General features: G+C 37.1%; 2 protein-coding genes and 1 non-coding gene across 3 annotated transcripts in view; 2 read left to right on the top strand and 1 right to left on the bottom strand.

The window, feature by feature from the left end:
• Positions 1–1,536: 1,536 nt before the first annotated feature.
• LOC116165955 lies at positions 1,537–6,764 on the bottom strand. The gene is made up of 2 exons (XM_031480739.1): positions 5,407–6,764; positions 1,537–5,351 (listed from the first exon to the last, which is right to left on the bottom strand). The coding sequence occupies exon 2, from the start codon at positions 5,344–5,346 to the stop codon at positions 1,537–1,539; it is 3,810 nt and encodes a 1,269-aa protein (XP_031336599.1). The 5' UTR covers positions 5,347–5,351; positions 5,407–6,764.
• An 8,238-nt stretch (positions 6,765–15,002) lies between these two features.
• LOC116158692 (pyrimidodiazepine synthase-like) overlaps positions 15,003–16,478 on the top strand; it is a 10,111-nt gene continuing 8,635 nt past the window's right edge. The window contains exons 1-2 of the mRNA XM_031471519.1: positions 15,003–15,198; positions 15,634–15,739. Of these exons, the coding sequence (XP_031327379.1) occupies positions 15,174–15,198; positions 15,634–15,739 (131 nt within the window). The 5' untranslated portion in view covers positions 15,003–15,173. The remainder of the gene's footprint in view (positions 15,199–15,633; positions 15,740–16,478) is intronic.
• Trnaf-gaa lies at positions 15,812–15,884 on the top strand. Its single transcript has one exon. It is a non-coding gene; the product is annotated as a tRNA-Phe (tRNA).

Genomic DNA, 16,478 nt, shown 5'->3' with positions numbered 1-16,478 from the left:
AGTCCGAAAATGAGCGTTGACAAATTCGGAAGACATTCGTCCTCGAGATCATATAACGAACAGAATACCTTGCAATTTACCGCCGGTAATGATTATGATATGCAAAACAAGAGAATATGTAATGTTGCCGATCCTGCTAAGGGTAGCGATGTTGCTACAAAACAATATGTGGATAATAGTACTCGGAACGCCGCAAGCCAACAATATGATATGCGTGGTAATCGGCTAACCCATCTAGCTGATCCGGTGAACGATGGCGATGCCGTAACAAATGGATACCTACACATGTTTGTAAAATCGTTTAAGTCAATCACCGATGGTCATATGAATGTCATGCATGAAATGGAGCGCAACTTGGATGAAATTCGCGAAAAACTAGGGATGAGTCCGGTGACGGACTTTGCGTGAATCTCCGCCATTTATCGGTAGTGATTTGGAAGATGACGAAGCTCGGCGTCGTCGAGGAATTGCACAGATCGGCGAGAAAAAATTTTCCCCGAAAAAGAACGATAATCAAGCATCGTGATGACCTATGGCAAGCTGATTTGGCCGAATTCACCCGATATTCTAAAGATAATCGAGGTTATAAATATATATTAACCGTAATTGATTGCTACTCCAAATACCTATGGACGCGACCCCTAAAATCGAAGAGTGCTAGTGAAGTGAGCAAAAACATGACTGCTATTATATGCGAAGGAAGAGTGCCAGTCAATTTACAAACCGATCAAGGAAAAGAATTCTATAATAAGGATTTTGAAAAATTAATGCTGAAACATGCCATCAATCATTACTCTACGTATAGCGTAAAGAAAGCGACCATAGTTGAAAGAGTGATAAAAACTTTAAAAAATTCATTATATAAGCGGTTCAGTCTTCGCGGAAGATATAAATGGATTGATGTGCTAGCGGAAGTGACTTTAGGCTACAATAATACGAGACATTCGACTATTAAGATGAAGCCTAAAGATGTAGCCGCAAAGACATACTTACCAATGTTCCATAATATAAAGATAATGGGAGCAGCTAAATTCAAAATTGGTGACTTTGTACGAATATCCAAGTATAAATCGGTGTTTTCAAAAGGCTACACTCCGAACTTTTCTACCGAATTATTCAAGGTGGCTAAAGTAAAAGTTGGCAATCCCGTTACGTACTTATTGGAGGATTCATTTGGTAAACCAATAATGGGGCAATTCTACGCGGAAGAAATGCAGAAAACTGCTCATCCGGATATATTTCTTGTTGAGAAAGTGTTACGGCGTAAAGGAGACCTGCTCTACGTTCGATGGCTTGGCATGGATAAATCACATGACTCGTGGATTAAAAAATCAGATTTTGTATAACTTGTGTTTTATTATTATAAGTACACATGCTATTATATTTTACAATGAATAAATATGATTATGAACATACGCACTTGATTTCCTATCCTAATAAAGTAATTTACAAAGAATACATATGATTAATAGCTATTATACATTTAATTTCATGTCCTAATAAATACCTATAATTACAAACATACTCCCTAATTACTTATCCTAAGTCCATTTCAGCGGGAATACTATAATGTCCCCAAGGCAGCGTATCGATACCATTTGGCATCAAATACCTCTTATTATCGTTGTTACTAAGAGCAATTTTATGCTGCTCCATACTATATACATGATGATTTTTTGATATGATGCTGCTTTGGGTGACACTTTTAGTAATCCCGCTCCTTAAACATTCTAAATAATCATTGAAACTTAGTCTATTTTTTACAATATAATCTCTAATACCTTTTAATTTCATTACATCATTGTCGCTATCCATAGTTTTATAACTGTACATTTTAGATGTCAAAGCCACCCAATCGGTTATGATTCTACCGCCCAATTCATCCTTCATCATTCCTAGCACTTTTCCATTACATCTAGGGATATTATAGATGTTGTTTTCAGGATAATCAGACGTATCGAATCGTGAAATATTTGCACGTATCAATTCGTATGCATCATCACATACCATCTCGTACACGAGGCTATCGGTATCCATATACAACAATTTCAAGCGGTCGTCGCTAAACTGATGATGCATAAAGTTATAATGAAAATCGTACATTCTAGTTTTCGAAATTTCCAATATTGCCATCCCAACATATAGCGGTTTATTAAATAGAATTTCTGTTTTGGATAGCTCGATAGCCAATAATTCATCATCGAAGATCTCTCTGCTATGGAAATTGGGCTGGGATATATAATAATTGGCTCCGTATCTACCACTCCACCGGGTAACAAGCTTAATAATGCGATGGTTCCGCACATTCTCCATCGTTTTTCCGAAATTTGCATTATTTAATAATTTATATAGATTTTTTTCAAAAGCGTTAGTGGCTTGCGCTCGTAACCTTGCGTTCAAGTCTATATATGGTTTTAACCAGCAAGATTGTTTAAAGTTAATAGCCCGGTGAACTCTTTCAAGGATGAGACCTGCTTGAAGACATTGTTTTAAATTTCTATAGTGAATAACATATCTAGTTTTTGAATGCAAGGTTGCGAGCAATTTCTTATTTTTAGCGCCCGGTGGAGTGTCGTGTTCAACGCAGAAAGGAATGGATTTATGTTGATCGTGCAATTGCCTGGGATACAATAAATCCACCTCTAAAATGAGACCTTCGACCGCATCATCAGGTGTATTTAATATCGCTTCAGGAGTTAATGACTTTAATTTAGCCTCACTAAGCCACTTAAAATTATTTAAAGGTAAACACTGGCTTTGAGCCCACCCATACAAGTTAACCATATCCATATACATGATATGAGTAGGGGGTTTAGTAGGATCGTAATTCTTCCCATTCAGATATTTATTATTGGCCTTGCTGTATTTCGTACAGCATTGCGTTATGCCTCCCCTTATACCTTTTTCAACAAACAACATCATATCAACATCTGTGAGCAGCTCGAGTTTAACTTTGGTGTAATTCAGCATGCATTGCCACGTGTATCCGGGCGCTGTGAAAAAGAATGCTGGATCGAGTTTATGCGTTGTTATGCACTTTTCTCTAAAATTGGTGAATACATCTGCAAGTATAAGCACATCGCTCATCAGATAAAGATCGCTATATTGACCCAAGTTTTGAGTGTCAAATTTTCGCCAAACGTTTCTAGCATGCGAATATTCCTGATCTGAAATGTGCGACTGCCTCAACTTGCTGTAAAATTGTATCTTTTCCGGTAAATTGGTTTCATTAAATTTTTCCCAACTATCCATATATTCATACGGATACACGCCCTTTTTAGTTAAAAGTTTCAACTGCTCATCATTTAAATGGCTTAACGTGCTACGCAAAATTTTGAAATCGTCAAACTTTAAATAGGACGCTAGATTATCTAATGATTCGCTCATGAAGCGATACGAATCTACGAATCTGAATTCGACATCTGCATTCTCCATTTTCTTAGTAAATGAAATGTAACGCTCCTTATTCTTAGGTAGCAGCGTGACTCTCCCAGGAATAGCTTGAGCAATATCCTTAATTATAAAATGACTGTCGTATCCACTAAAATTATGAAAAAATATGGGTATCATATGTGGTACTTTATAACGTAAATTGCAGGCCTGATGGGCACTACCGCGAAACCGACCTGTAAAGTGGCAGTGATCGCGAACTTTGACCTGGGGCGGTAAAATGGGTCCTTCACAAATATGACAATAGGTGGATGCATTATATCCCAACATTTGCAAATCATTTAACGGTTCCATTTGCACTGGATTAATGAAATATTGTTGTAAATTGTTTGAAATTTCTTCAAGTTCACTGGTAAACCAATTAATACATTGCTCACCCCTCTGCAGGCGGAACCTCGACAATGAATTATCAAAGGTGCAATGCAAATAATATGCAATGCTACATACGTTATGCTGCTTATACTTTACGGTGTTTTGCGTCTCATCATCCTGAAAATCTTGTACCAAACATTCCAAATCACAATAAATGATGAAAGGAGCGGTCTGTTTGAATTCATGGTTCTTGAAATATACATGTGAACCGGGCTCTGGCATATTTATTTTACACTTATTAACTAACTTACAATCTAACTCATGTGCATTAAGTTTATCTGGTGAGCTAAAATAGTGGAGACACCTATCGCAAATATACAGCTTTCCATGTCCCTTCGTCAACTGTGAACGTACCAATCTCGACAAATCTTTGATCCAGCAGAAATGAAATCGAACCGCTTCATCGGGTTCCTCACTATTGTGAGCGGTAGCATTATTCTCAATATCCTTTTCAATTTCATAATTCTGCTGGATCATGAGTAAATTAACGTGATTCGCTTTCTTTTCGGTGTTAAGATAAATAGGAACAGTGACATAATCGGATTGCGTTTTTCTAGTAAGGCCGTAAATATTGATAGATAAATTTGGATTTTGTTTTAAAAATTTTTGGAGTTGGTCTAAAGACATGGGGAAGCTAATACCATCAAAATTTAAGATTTGCGCATAATATGGATAAGAAGAGATACGATTGGTGTTGAGGGTAGCGGGGAAGAGGGCTGATGACAACGCCCATCCAAAACACGCTTCATCATTATTTTTAACATTGATGACCGCTTTTTTAACTTGAATTTCTTTAGGTAATTCTATAAAAGACGAGGCGTGCATTAAAGTCACACTGTTTACGTTCACAGTCAACGAAATTATCTTGGACAACCCCCACCCACTGTCCTGTTCCTCAAATTGCATTAAGCGCTCCATCAAATAATCCACCGCGTTATTATTAAATAATTGCTTCAAGTTAGCTTCACTTAAATCGCTAGATAAAATAGTAAAATTCTTAGTTAAAAAACTAAATTCCCTACATGCTAGTGCTTCATCATTCTTATTCAACGAGGGCTTTACAAATTCCGCGCAAAACTCAAAATTTGTTTTCAGCGGGCTATTATATTTGGGATAGATGTCTCTAATCTTAGTGATAAATAACTTACAGCTATCGTTAAAAAATGATCCTAAAGTCTTATGTCCTAGATTGATAATAATACCGGTACTCACACGCGATTTAAATGCGGTAGCCAAATCTCGCCATTCCACCAGCGGTCTTCTACCTAGGGAGGAGCCGGCAATAGACTTCCCCAACTGGTTAATAAGCACCTTGTAGCGTTCCATTTTACCAGCCACAGCTGCAAGGTGCCGTTTATCTCCAACCGTTAGCGGCTCTGCTAGCGAAGATTGGATTTGCCTAAGATTAGCATCGATGATGTTGATGAATTTTGGAACCTTGCTAGCAGAGCCAAGATTATAGTTTTTATAGAAATGGGCAATCATTTCAAGCGTTGTATTCACATTGTCTAAAATATAAGCCATTTTTCCTAGAATATCTACATTAAAATACCGAAAGTTTTATTTAAGATAAAACGCTCTTACCTGATTTTCGCTGCTTAAAAGAGGATTTCTGCTTTGAAGTAGTAGTTGAGACAGTCTGCTCACATACACATACACATACAAATGCAATGACTTAATTGAAATGCGTCAGCTTAAATACATTTCGATGTAGATAAGAGACGGGATGCTGCTTCCGCTCAGAAATTTCTAGAAACACTGCCAGGATGCTGCATCCGCTATGATTAGATAGAAAATTGAAATAAAAGCCGAGTGCAGTTAACGTCTCAGTCAGTGATTCGTGCGAACTAGTTTGCGGCGTTATTTGGTGAGTATGATTTTAATGACTAATTTTGTTAAGTAGCGGTTAGATTATTCATTTTTTCACTTATTTATTTGTTACAGATATTTACTGCTCATAATAATGGAAGAATTTGATTTCGCCTCCTTGAACTCATCTACCTATTGTAAGCCATTCATAAATGCAAAAGATCTGGAAATCGGAAATAAATACCCAATTACTGATATCGGCGTAATCGGCACCAAGTTTGGAGATCGAATTATGGTCGAAACCGAGACCTTCAAGTGCATACTGCCGCAGCGTTACCATACATACCTCACAGAAGAAAATCGGCTGGAGTTCCTCAAGTTGACCGTAACAAATAAAGTTGTATTTATATCTAGTATAGGAGCGGTAGGCTCAACAACGAATTTACAAATAATTACATAACCCTAATTTGAAATATGAATAAAGGTGTTAACCATTATTGATGAACCTTTGAAATATTTCTTTTACTACCCTGCACCTCTACAGCGACCCACCATCACCTCGTTATAGGTTAATACGTCTCCCATTTATAATAATCTTGCGCAACATCGCTAGGCGAGAGGCTCAAAAGGAGTCTAATTATATTGAGACGAAGAGCGAATTGTTAAGTTTAAGTGTAAATGACTTATTGAAAATATGGATCAAGATTCCAACCGTATTTCAAAGAGATTGTGAGCTGCGGAATCGAATACACGTAAATGGCGGGAACAGGAAGCAACATCCGGTTATCGGCAGGAAGCAGCATCCGGTAAATTCTAATCAGCAGGAAACGTAAATGGCGGGAACAGGAAGCAGCGTCCGGTCACGTCAACAGGAAGCAGCATCCGGTAAATTCTAATCAGCAGGAAACGTAAATGGCGGGAACAGGAAGCAGCGTCCGGTCACGTCAACAGGAAGCAGCATCCGGTGTTGTAAACAGGATATCCTAATCAGCAGTATGCGTTTCCTGGTCCAGAAATAAACGCGGGAAACCTAGATATGACGTAAACAAAATGGCCGATACTGCATTCTGATTGGTGTGACGCGTTTCCTGATCCAACCCAAAATGTGACGTAAACAAAATGACCGACCGAAATACTCGATTCTGATTGGTGTGACGCGTTTCCTGATCCAACCCAAAATGTGACGTAAACAAAATGGCCGACCGAAATACTCGATTCTGATTGGTGTGACGCGTTTCCTGATCCAGAAACACCGGAAGCAAAACACGCAAAATGTGACGTCACAAAATGGCCGACTCACGCGCTCTCATTGGCTCACACGTGACCACGTGACCACAATACTCGATTCTGATTGGTTTGACGTCACTTCCTGATCCAGAAGTCCCTTTGCTCATCTACTGACCGGCTGACTGATTTATTTTCAACCGTGAATATAGTGCGAATATGTTACATTCTTAATACGTCACCGAACATTTTTCGTTTCGTTGCATTATTTAATTGCGCTTAAAGAAAAAAAGTACAGAACTTTCTATTGCGTTGATACTTGGAGTGGTTAGTATGATAAAAAAACAAGTTTGTGCGCTTCTATTGTTTATAAGGAGCAATAATAAGATTCTGGATTAAACGGCAACCGGTAAAAAGTTCAAAGACAATTAATTAGTGCTTTTGCTAGCTGTTAAAGCCATGCGTGTATAGGGGTAAAATTGGCATTTCCATATTGCGAAGCATTGGTAAATTATTCCAGTGAGTAAACAAAATTTCAACCATTAAATTTTGACAAACTGAAACCCCAGTTTGTTTCTGATTCAAATCATCAATCATCTTTCGAAACCAGACGATACCACAGGTTCAATTGTATTTCACAAGCCGTTCCACCATCCAATTTTCCGAACTGCTACAGTGTATAAAAACAGTAGTCGATCGTTTTGGGGATTTTGGATGACAATTTATGCTCAAAGTCAATTTAAAATTCCTGAAGAAGTCGACCCACGGACCTAAACAAAAAATGTAGGTACGAGTAAATTTCGGCATCCAACTTTCTGCACACATGGCCGGAAACCGAGTAGAGCCTATCTGTTTTGTTATCTCTGTAGGTATAGATTTAGATTTAGAACCGCCACCCCAATCATCGTAAACAACTAAGTTCATCCTGCACTTCGTACAAAGCATTAACTATTACTAACTAGACCTTTTGATTTTGCAACTGGGGATGTAACCCTAACGAATAAGCGTCTGACGACATTCGTGCATTTCTGCTGACGATGTCACGAATTTACAAAATAAAATTACCAACCTCAAAGTTGTTTCATTTCGTAATGACTCAATCATAACGGCATGACATTAAGGAAATTTGTTGTTGCCAAATTAAATAAAATGCGATGAGCTAATCCGAAAGTTCATTTGCCGTACGACAATAGGTTAATTTATTGCACAGCACGATAAAACTTTTTCGCAGTGCATTCAAAAATTCCCTACGAGTTCGTATATATTAAGATCCGGAACATGTTTTCGTGTTGAAGCGAAATCGTGCGTAAAGCATATGCTTGTCGGACGCCACGCGCCGCATAATGACGTAATAATGTATTGATACACGCACGTCACCCTCACTTTGACTCCATTTCAGACGTAGATCGTAGCCACTTTTCATCATTTCTACATTCAAACCGTTCGTGTTCCCCAGACTTTTACAAGCCATGAAAATTTCTGTTTTATACACATTTCGAATATAAAAATATTATTATTCTACACTTTTTATTGCTTACTTGTTAAAGGGATGTTATAAGTACCCACATTTCCAATTTTCCATTTTAAAACTATGCACTTACTAAAATTTTTGAACAAAGAGTCAGTTTTCGTTACTCCTTTTCTAATGTCATATTCATTATGTTCCTAGGTAGAATATTGAGATGCACCTTGTCCAATTACAATGTAATGAGTGCCCTTAGTTACCTGCGGAAGTACATCATTGGCTACAGATAAATCGATTACAAATTCCACCAATCTAAAACACCCACTCTAAAATGGCCGGAAGTGAAACTAAAACCATTAGGTGTAGGACGAGAGATCGTCATCAAGCTACACATTTTTCTCAACAAAACAATGCGCTTTATGACCGTAAAAAGCTATAAGAGGGTGTAATTAATATCCTATTTGCATTTATAATTGAGTCGCGCAAATTAGGGTTCACTTTGTACGAGGGTGTTACATACTAATAAGGTTTTGTTTTGTAAATATGCAAATTAGGCTATAAAGTAGAGAAGTGTCATAATTTTGAAAAGGGAAAGATACAGCATTGATGTTTTAATATGGTCATAATAAACTGAGTCGAGACAGTACACCTTTCTTTGTCAATTATGTTGGCAATAGCAGCACGTTATTTTTAGGTTCGATTTTTGACCAAGAGATGCAATTTTGCAGTTTCAAATTACACGTTGGGGTAATTCGCCGACTTACAAGTAGACAGATACCTAATCAAACTTGGAAGTTAAGATAGCGAGTTCGATCTATTCGCCGCATTAAGCCCATAGTTGTACGAATGTCACCCTGTCCATTTTCGCTATAGCGAAAGCAAACACGGGCAGCGGGCTCTCTGTTGACACTAAATATTGACTGATTGGAAATATTGTGTTTATTCTGTATTTGATTGCTCGGACTGCTCACAAACTTCAGTTATAAATATAAAATGTTAAAAGAAATTTTATAGCGCCATACATTCGTCTGATTTGTTCAGGTCAAATTCACTTCTATTTCTAGGGGTGAACTTCTGATAATCAAAAACGGCGACAATGTAAACATTACTCATTCCAAATTCCATTTGAAACTTTCTTTGTGTTCCTAATATTAAAATATCACACTTATAATGAATTTGACACACAAATAATGTTTATTGAATACATAATTGATCAAAAGTGTAAAATGAATCTTTAAAAAGGCCGAAAAGGTTCCTACAAATTTAGACAGAATACATTTAAATCCAAAAAGTGCCATTTTCCCCTAAAACTCATCGGACAAAAGAACCGTGCTAAAGAAAACTTCGAATCACTGTTCACAGAGGTGAAATATAGAGGGAAAATCTGGAGCATGAGAGGTAACTGTGGAAAAGACACTACATCACATCTACAATATACACAAAGACTAATAATCTGAGTAAGTAACCCTTGCATTTGAATAATTGAAATCTGACATTAATGCAATACAAAACTTACTAAGTGACAGTTAATGGCCCTCACAAGTAGATTTAAAAGCACCTTCAATCCTTTCCCATGTGTGAAAGAATATATTCTGACGTCTCTTACATAAAGTACATAAAACGTACATCGTTAATTAGCCGGACCTCCTCGAATCGCCTTCGGCTCGCTCGGCATTGGTATGCAAAAAGTGTAGTGTGTGTTGTAGGTATACGTTATGCATATTTGAAGCGCAACTCTACGTATTAACGAGAAAAATGGCGTTAAACCTCGACAATATACTTAGGTCGTATGTTGCTATATACTGTAATCCTCGATGATTTTTACCAATCGCAAAGCTCAAGTTAATGCTCTAAAAAGACAATTTCGACTACTCGCGTTAAATTTTTCATATTTGTACTAATTTTCGTCAAAATAAAGTCCCGACCTAGGACACCCCTTTGTTTATCTTGAAATGGACTCGTCCATTAGTTTGACGTTTAGTTTTTTTAAAATGGCGGAAAATTCTTATTTGAGAAAAATTAAGGAAAATACGCCTTTTCGTGGCGACAATCCGACTACCCAAAGCAAAGTCACCTCCAATACCGCATGAACCTGCATGAACCCCTAAAAAGCTAACTTGGCAAAGCTAATTCTACACACCATTTCCTTCCAGTACAGACAGACAGATTGTTTGAATTGCTACCATCCAAATTAATACATTTGTTGAATAGTAAACCCATTGTTTCCCAGTGGGTATACATAATATGTATTCCTTAGAAAACAAAGAGGGTTTATTTTATATATGGAAATCAAGCATGACGCCCTTCTAACATTCTTAGACATTTTTAGTGCCTTACAATTTCCCCCTTTTACCAATCATAATATATCAATTAAGTGTGACGCGACATATTTTTTGTATTGTCCAAAAATCCCAGTATAAAAAATGATTTCCAGCGGTGTCTAGATCATAGATAATTAAATTATCTATGGTCTAGATATACGCCAAGGATACTTGTCATTTGAACGGTGTCTCTATATACGCCAACGGTACTTCATGTTTGGATTTTGAAATCGGACAATCTATCCGATTCTACAAATGATGAATTTTCAGAGAATAATTTACGTACCTATAGGTAACGGGCGATCAAAAATGAGTTGCTGTCGAGTCGCCTTTGGAAGTTCAACTTAAATACGATTTTCCATGAAACAAAAATTTCAAAGGCGACTCGACAGCAACTCAGTTTTGATCGCATAGTATAACTAAATAATTATAGCTAAGTAGAATCGGATAGGTGTTACTTTACAATTAAAATGAGAAAATTGAATATATTTAAAAAATAAATAACTAAATGTGTGTTGACACGTTGAAAAGTTACGGGTGCGGTTTTGAATCCAAAGGTCATCCAGAGGGTTTCGTTTCAATTTGATGGGTACCATTAGCCAAGTGTAGGATAAAGAAGTAAATTTGAATTAATGCATTTTTGCTACCAATTTTTTATATAATAGAAATAGGCTATTTCGTCTGTACATTGTGAAAAAATTGTTTAGAGTCCCGAAGGCTTTTTCAACTTTAAATTAGGGTCATGATCAAAAAAGTTTGGGAACCTCTGGTCTAAGCTATCAACTATAAATAAACTAGGTAAATATAAATATGTGGATATCAAAAGGTTTATATTTCACGTAGAATCCAAAAATATAAAAAAAAAAGTTAAAAGGTCTACGCATTTATTGCGGTGGCGCTTTTTACTGCGTTCTCTAAACTAAACCGCACAAAAATTGACCAAAACAGAAAGAGCAAATATGTTAGTTACTGTGAATCAAGGCAAAGCATTTTGCAGTTTCCGCGACGAAATGAATGAAGAAATGAAACTTTGGATCAACCAATTTAACTAAAATGAGTGCATGACAGGAAGAGCACAAAAGTACAAAAACCTATGTATATCAAAGCAATGTGTCGTACAGTTTTCCCAATGAAATTGGTGCATAATTGAAGATTTTGGAGAAGGGAAGGGGGGGGGGGGGATTGTAGTTCACCACCAGAACACTTTAAAAATTTTTTATTTGAACAAACCGTTCCCGAGATATTCGCTCTTAAAGTTTTGACATCACCAATGGACATATTTCTTCCATCAGACGTCGCAATCGCCCTTTGTGAGTACCCTCTTCCGACAATCCGTTCTGGAGATATAAAGGAATATATCCGATCACGATAAGGAGTCGAGGAGAAAGACTATGGTTGGTAGAAATTAATTTCTTTCGTTCAGACCTTTCATTAGAGTACCATGAAGGATAGAACCAGTTCCACTCCCCCACCCCCATCTCACAATAGCACTTTTTTTTTAATTCCTAAAAAAATGCGCTAAAAATATAGAGCTCTGGCAGTTTGTAGGAGGAGAGAACAAGCGAGCACTGCATAGTAACTTTTGATCAACAATTGTACGATAAAGCGGTTAAATTGTTGACTGAGCCTCAGACAGTCAAAAACATATGTGTGCGTTTAGGCTCTTTGGCTAATGGGTAAGATATGGACAGCTTCATGTTATGTATATGTATATTGCATTTTTGTCTAACGTCATATATTTTATGGCGGGAGTGGTTTTGACGAAGTATGTTGTCAGGTTTACGCAAAAAACAATGGTATACATGATAGGAGTATAACAGCGCCCTAAGAGCTCATTTCATCACTCAACAAGACCTGATCACTCTTCTTCTCGAAAAGATACACATCGATAAAGGAAGCAAAGGACCAATTGAAACCGTTGTTCCTTAATTTTCTAACTGGATATTCTATACTAGAAAATGTCAAAGAGAACAAAATTCCTGATACCCTTCAAGAAAAACTAAACAGTGTGATTGAATAAATATCTATTCAGTTCTATGGTTCCATAGAACTCATCAGACTTTTCATTCGAACCAAAAGAACTGGAAACTGGGACTTGCGCATCCTTTGCATAAGGCTTACGCTGCCATATTTTCATCCTGCAGGATCTTACCCCTATGTCAAGTCAGGCATCTGATAATCTTGAAAACTTTATGCCGAAGAACGAATACGAAAAATATATAAAGCAGTATTTCACTATTCGTCATTCGGGGGGCTTTTTGACTGACTCCCCACAGACCGAGTCATCGAACAGGATCTGATTAGAAACTTCTAGGGAGAAATGACACATGGAAGAGGTTGTACTGTTCCTAGGAGTCTATCAAGCCGGCACTGAAAACGTTGACTTACTCTATAGCTATACTTGCCGTTGGCAACTCTGGAAAAAAACTACAAGCAGAGCCACCTACCTTTCAAATCGAAACGATGGACGTTTCGCGGCACTTTTGAATTTGGATGGCAGTCGGCTCGATATGGGTGGCACGAATGAACTCCTACGTTGTGTAATCGGTTCTTGTATGTGTTGGGACGTGAGACATAATCGGGAAGCGAATTAAATAAAAGACAAAACTTTTGTGCGCAAGAAATGACAAGAACACATAAATATATTACGCACACAACTAGACCGTGTCAGGGAAACCTTCTACGGGACAAAAACCCCGGCATAGGCCACACAAATGCATGAAATAAATCACCTACAGCAATAAAATGCAAGAGAAAATACACATAAATAAAACATCTCAAATTGTATGATAAAAATCAGATAATCAAATCAAAGGCAGTTAAATAAGTTCATAAAAACGAAATACACAAGACATCATAAATGCGGTGGAAAACATAATAAATCAATTCAGTACAAAAACACATCAAAATACCTGTACAATCAATTGAGATAACACAACTCGTAAAATAATAAATGGCATGTACCTAGGAAATGGGTAGTAGGTCCAATGTACAACTGTGACCTTCAAATCTACTGCCCTGCAGATAAATTTCAAAAATGCGGTCTAAAGAGATGAAAATTAATATTATAAATTTATACAAAGGTGTCACCGTCATTCACCCTGTAAATGATGCAGATGAACTAATTCTCAAATTAAATGTCAGGAATAATAATATTATGATTGTAGCTACGGAAACTTGTAATGCTCATTGGCGGAGCACCATAAATTAATAGTATTAAGTGTACTTCATCCAGCCACCAGCCGAACGGCTGGAAAAGTATATGCAATAACTGAGCTACAAACTACAATAGAGAAGTTATTCCCTTTGCTCATCCAGTTTCTATAATTTTATTAATGATAAACCTAACTTCAATACCGAACGAAAAATCTGTTGATGCAAGAGATTTCAGTACTGCGGTCAAACACAATTCTTACCAATTGCCAAAGAGCCATTATGTTCTACGGGACACCTACCCTCACAGGTCAGTCCGACCGAGGTGCCGAAAACTCGTCGATCGCACGGACGGACGGACAAAAGCCGGTAATGGGGCATTTTATTTTTTGAAAAATGCGATCTTGATGGTATATGATTTTTTCTAATTCGTGCTTTCTTCCTTAGCTGCTCACCGCACATTTCTTTTTTACATCTAAAAATTGTAATTATGGCTATAAATACTTAGGTAGATACAATTCACCTTGGCCTTATAACAATACCGATATGCGATAATAATCATTTTTCTGATAAATTATAAACAGAATTAGTCAAGGCCAGCGTCAGAGATTAGTTCCAGCAGCCCAATAATTTTTAATTAACACTAGGTAGGTAAATTAATTGCCATTAAATTGGCTTGTAACGAATTAAAAATTCAAGCCAAGTAAAGTTCAGCAAACCTGCCGCTATTTTTAAATGATGCATGGGAAAAAGTGAGTTGCCAACTTATTTTCAGGGCACTTTCCTCTCATTCATGTGTTTGCAGATTACGCCAGTTTTTCGGGTTTGCAAAATCCTTGACCTACTTTTAGGTTAATTCATTTAGATGAGAGGTGCGCTGAAAAGCATAATTAATGGCCCGATGTAAAGGCAAACAAATTTAAAATAGTGCGCTTTATATGGCAATTGCGCTGCATTCGTTTTTCCCTATAATCTATTGATTTCATTTATGCTGTAGTCCAAGAGGTGGCAGCACTTCCCTGTGCTAATTTGAACAGGACCGTAATTAGAATAATGTTTGCTGGATAAAAATAGGAACTGGGGTAACTCCCTCGAATTTGTGCGTAACGTGCACGAAATATCCATAGCCATACCAAACGCATGAATCATTTGCTGTGGTCGGTGGAAGGAAATGAGAGTCTCAAATAAAATTTATCCCGGTAAGGACCTGTGTTGTTGTGTTTTGGCAATAATCGACACTACAGCTGGTACTCATTCAATGCGCTGCGTTTGAATTCAAAGATACGTTTCTCTAAAATTGCGTAAAAAATATTAACAGTTCTTCAATTTCGCACATAATCTCGCTTCTTGGTTTCGAGTTTTAATACGAAACAAGCACAATGAGTCCTAAGCATCTAAGCAAAGGTAAGTGTCGATTCATGCACATTTTTCGTATTTTCGTTTTCGTGTCATAATTCAGAAAATTCGATTTCAAAAGAAATCCAGAACACCTAAAAATAGAAAGTCAATAATAATTCTGACGTAAGCCCCTTATTTACATAAGGTACCTGTATGTAAATTAAAATTTTTACTCCTTGAAAGGACTTTGCCATTTTGTTTCTTTAATTATGCTGTAGGTACTAAAATTACCTATTCTTCCGCTTTCTTTAAAGGTGTTCATGTTTATTTTTATCGATTATCTCATCCGGCTTATTTCACAATTTCTCTTTCTCAGGGGCACTCGATAAACCTGCATTTAGTCATGACCTAATAAAGAGTAAATGCGCGCGTAAAATATTCGAAATGTTCGCGCTCATTTATCATTTATTATTGTATTTCTAATTAACCAATTATTTTTAGGATCTAAGCTTCCTCCTCCAGTTCGTGGGAAAATTCGTCTGTACAGCAATCGTTTTTGCGCTTACGCGCAAAGGGTCCATCTAGTTTTGGACGCCAAAAAAATTCCGTAAGTATTTTTTTTATTGAATTGTATGATATTGTTGCGCTTCATGTAAGTTAGTCAATTCTTTTGCACTCAGCCGAAATAGCTCAGTTGGGAGAGCGTTAGACTGAAGATCTAAAGGTCCCCGGTTCAATCCCGGGTTTCGGCACAATTTTTTTTTATTTGCGTTTTATTCACTTTTATTTATGTTGAAATGCACGTTTTGGTTTGGTTCCTACCTCCATCATTAGTTCGAATTCCGGTTCCGGTTCTAAGATTATAATAATTTTCGATTCCGGTTCTGATGGTTCTCACGTTGGGTTTCAGTTTAATTTTGAGGTTGAATCCAGGAATGTTGAAGTAACTTAATTTTATTTTTATTTTATTTTATTTTATTTTATTATCCCTCTCTTGTTTTGGGCCCTCAACAGGCTTGCGCCCAATTACAGAGTGACCCGCATAATGCTTTTTAGAGGTGCCTCTGCAGAAGGTCTTAAGTTCTTCTATACTACTCCGGTATTTACCTTACGAATTAGGAAAACTGCAGGAAAACCTAATTCGGAGTATTTCAGAGTAGTAATAGTGCGCTTTAGTTTCTAACCCCCCTCCCCCTTCCTTTTTCTAATGTATTTAAACAAGTGATCAATGCCTCAAAAACAAAACTTCCTAACACGCAACAGGAAATATCGGTTCCCCTTTACCGAGATCGAATTCCGGTCTCGATTCTGAGAAAAAATAATTTTCGATTCCGGTTCTGGTTGCT

This window comes from Photinus pyralis, unplaced genomic scaffold (genome assembly GCF_008802855.1).
Source record: "Photinus pyralis isolate 1611_PpyrPB1 unplaced genomic scaffold, Ppyr1.3 Ppyr1.4_LG1, whole genome shotgun sequence".
NCBI classification, from domain to species: Eukaryota; Metazoa; Arthropoda; class Insecta; order Coleoptera; family Lampyridae; genus Photinus; species Photinus pyralis.
The sequence above is the reverse complement of the archived record's forward strand: the minus strand, read 5'-3'. Positions and strand labels throughout refer to the sequence as shown.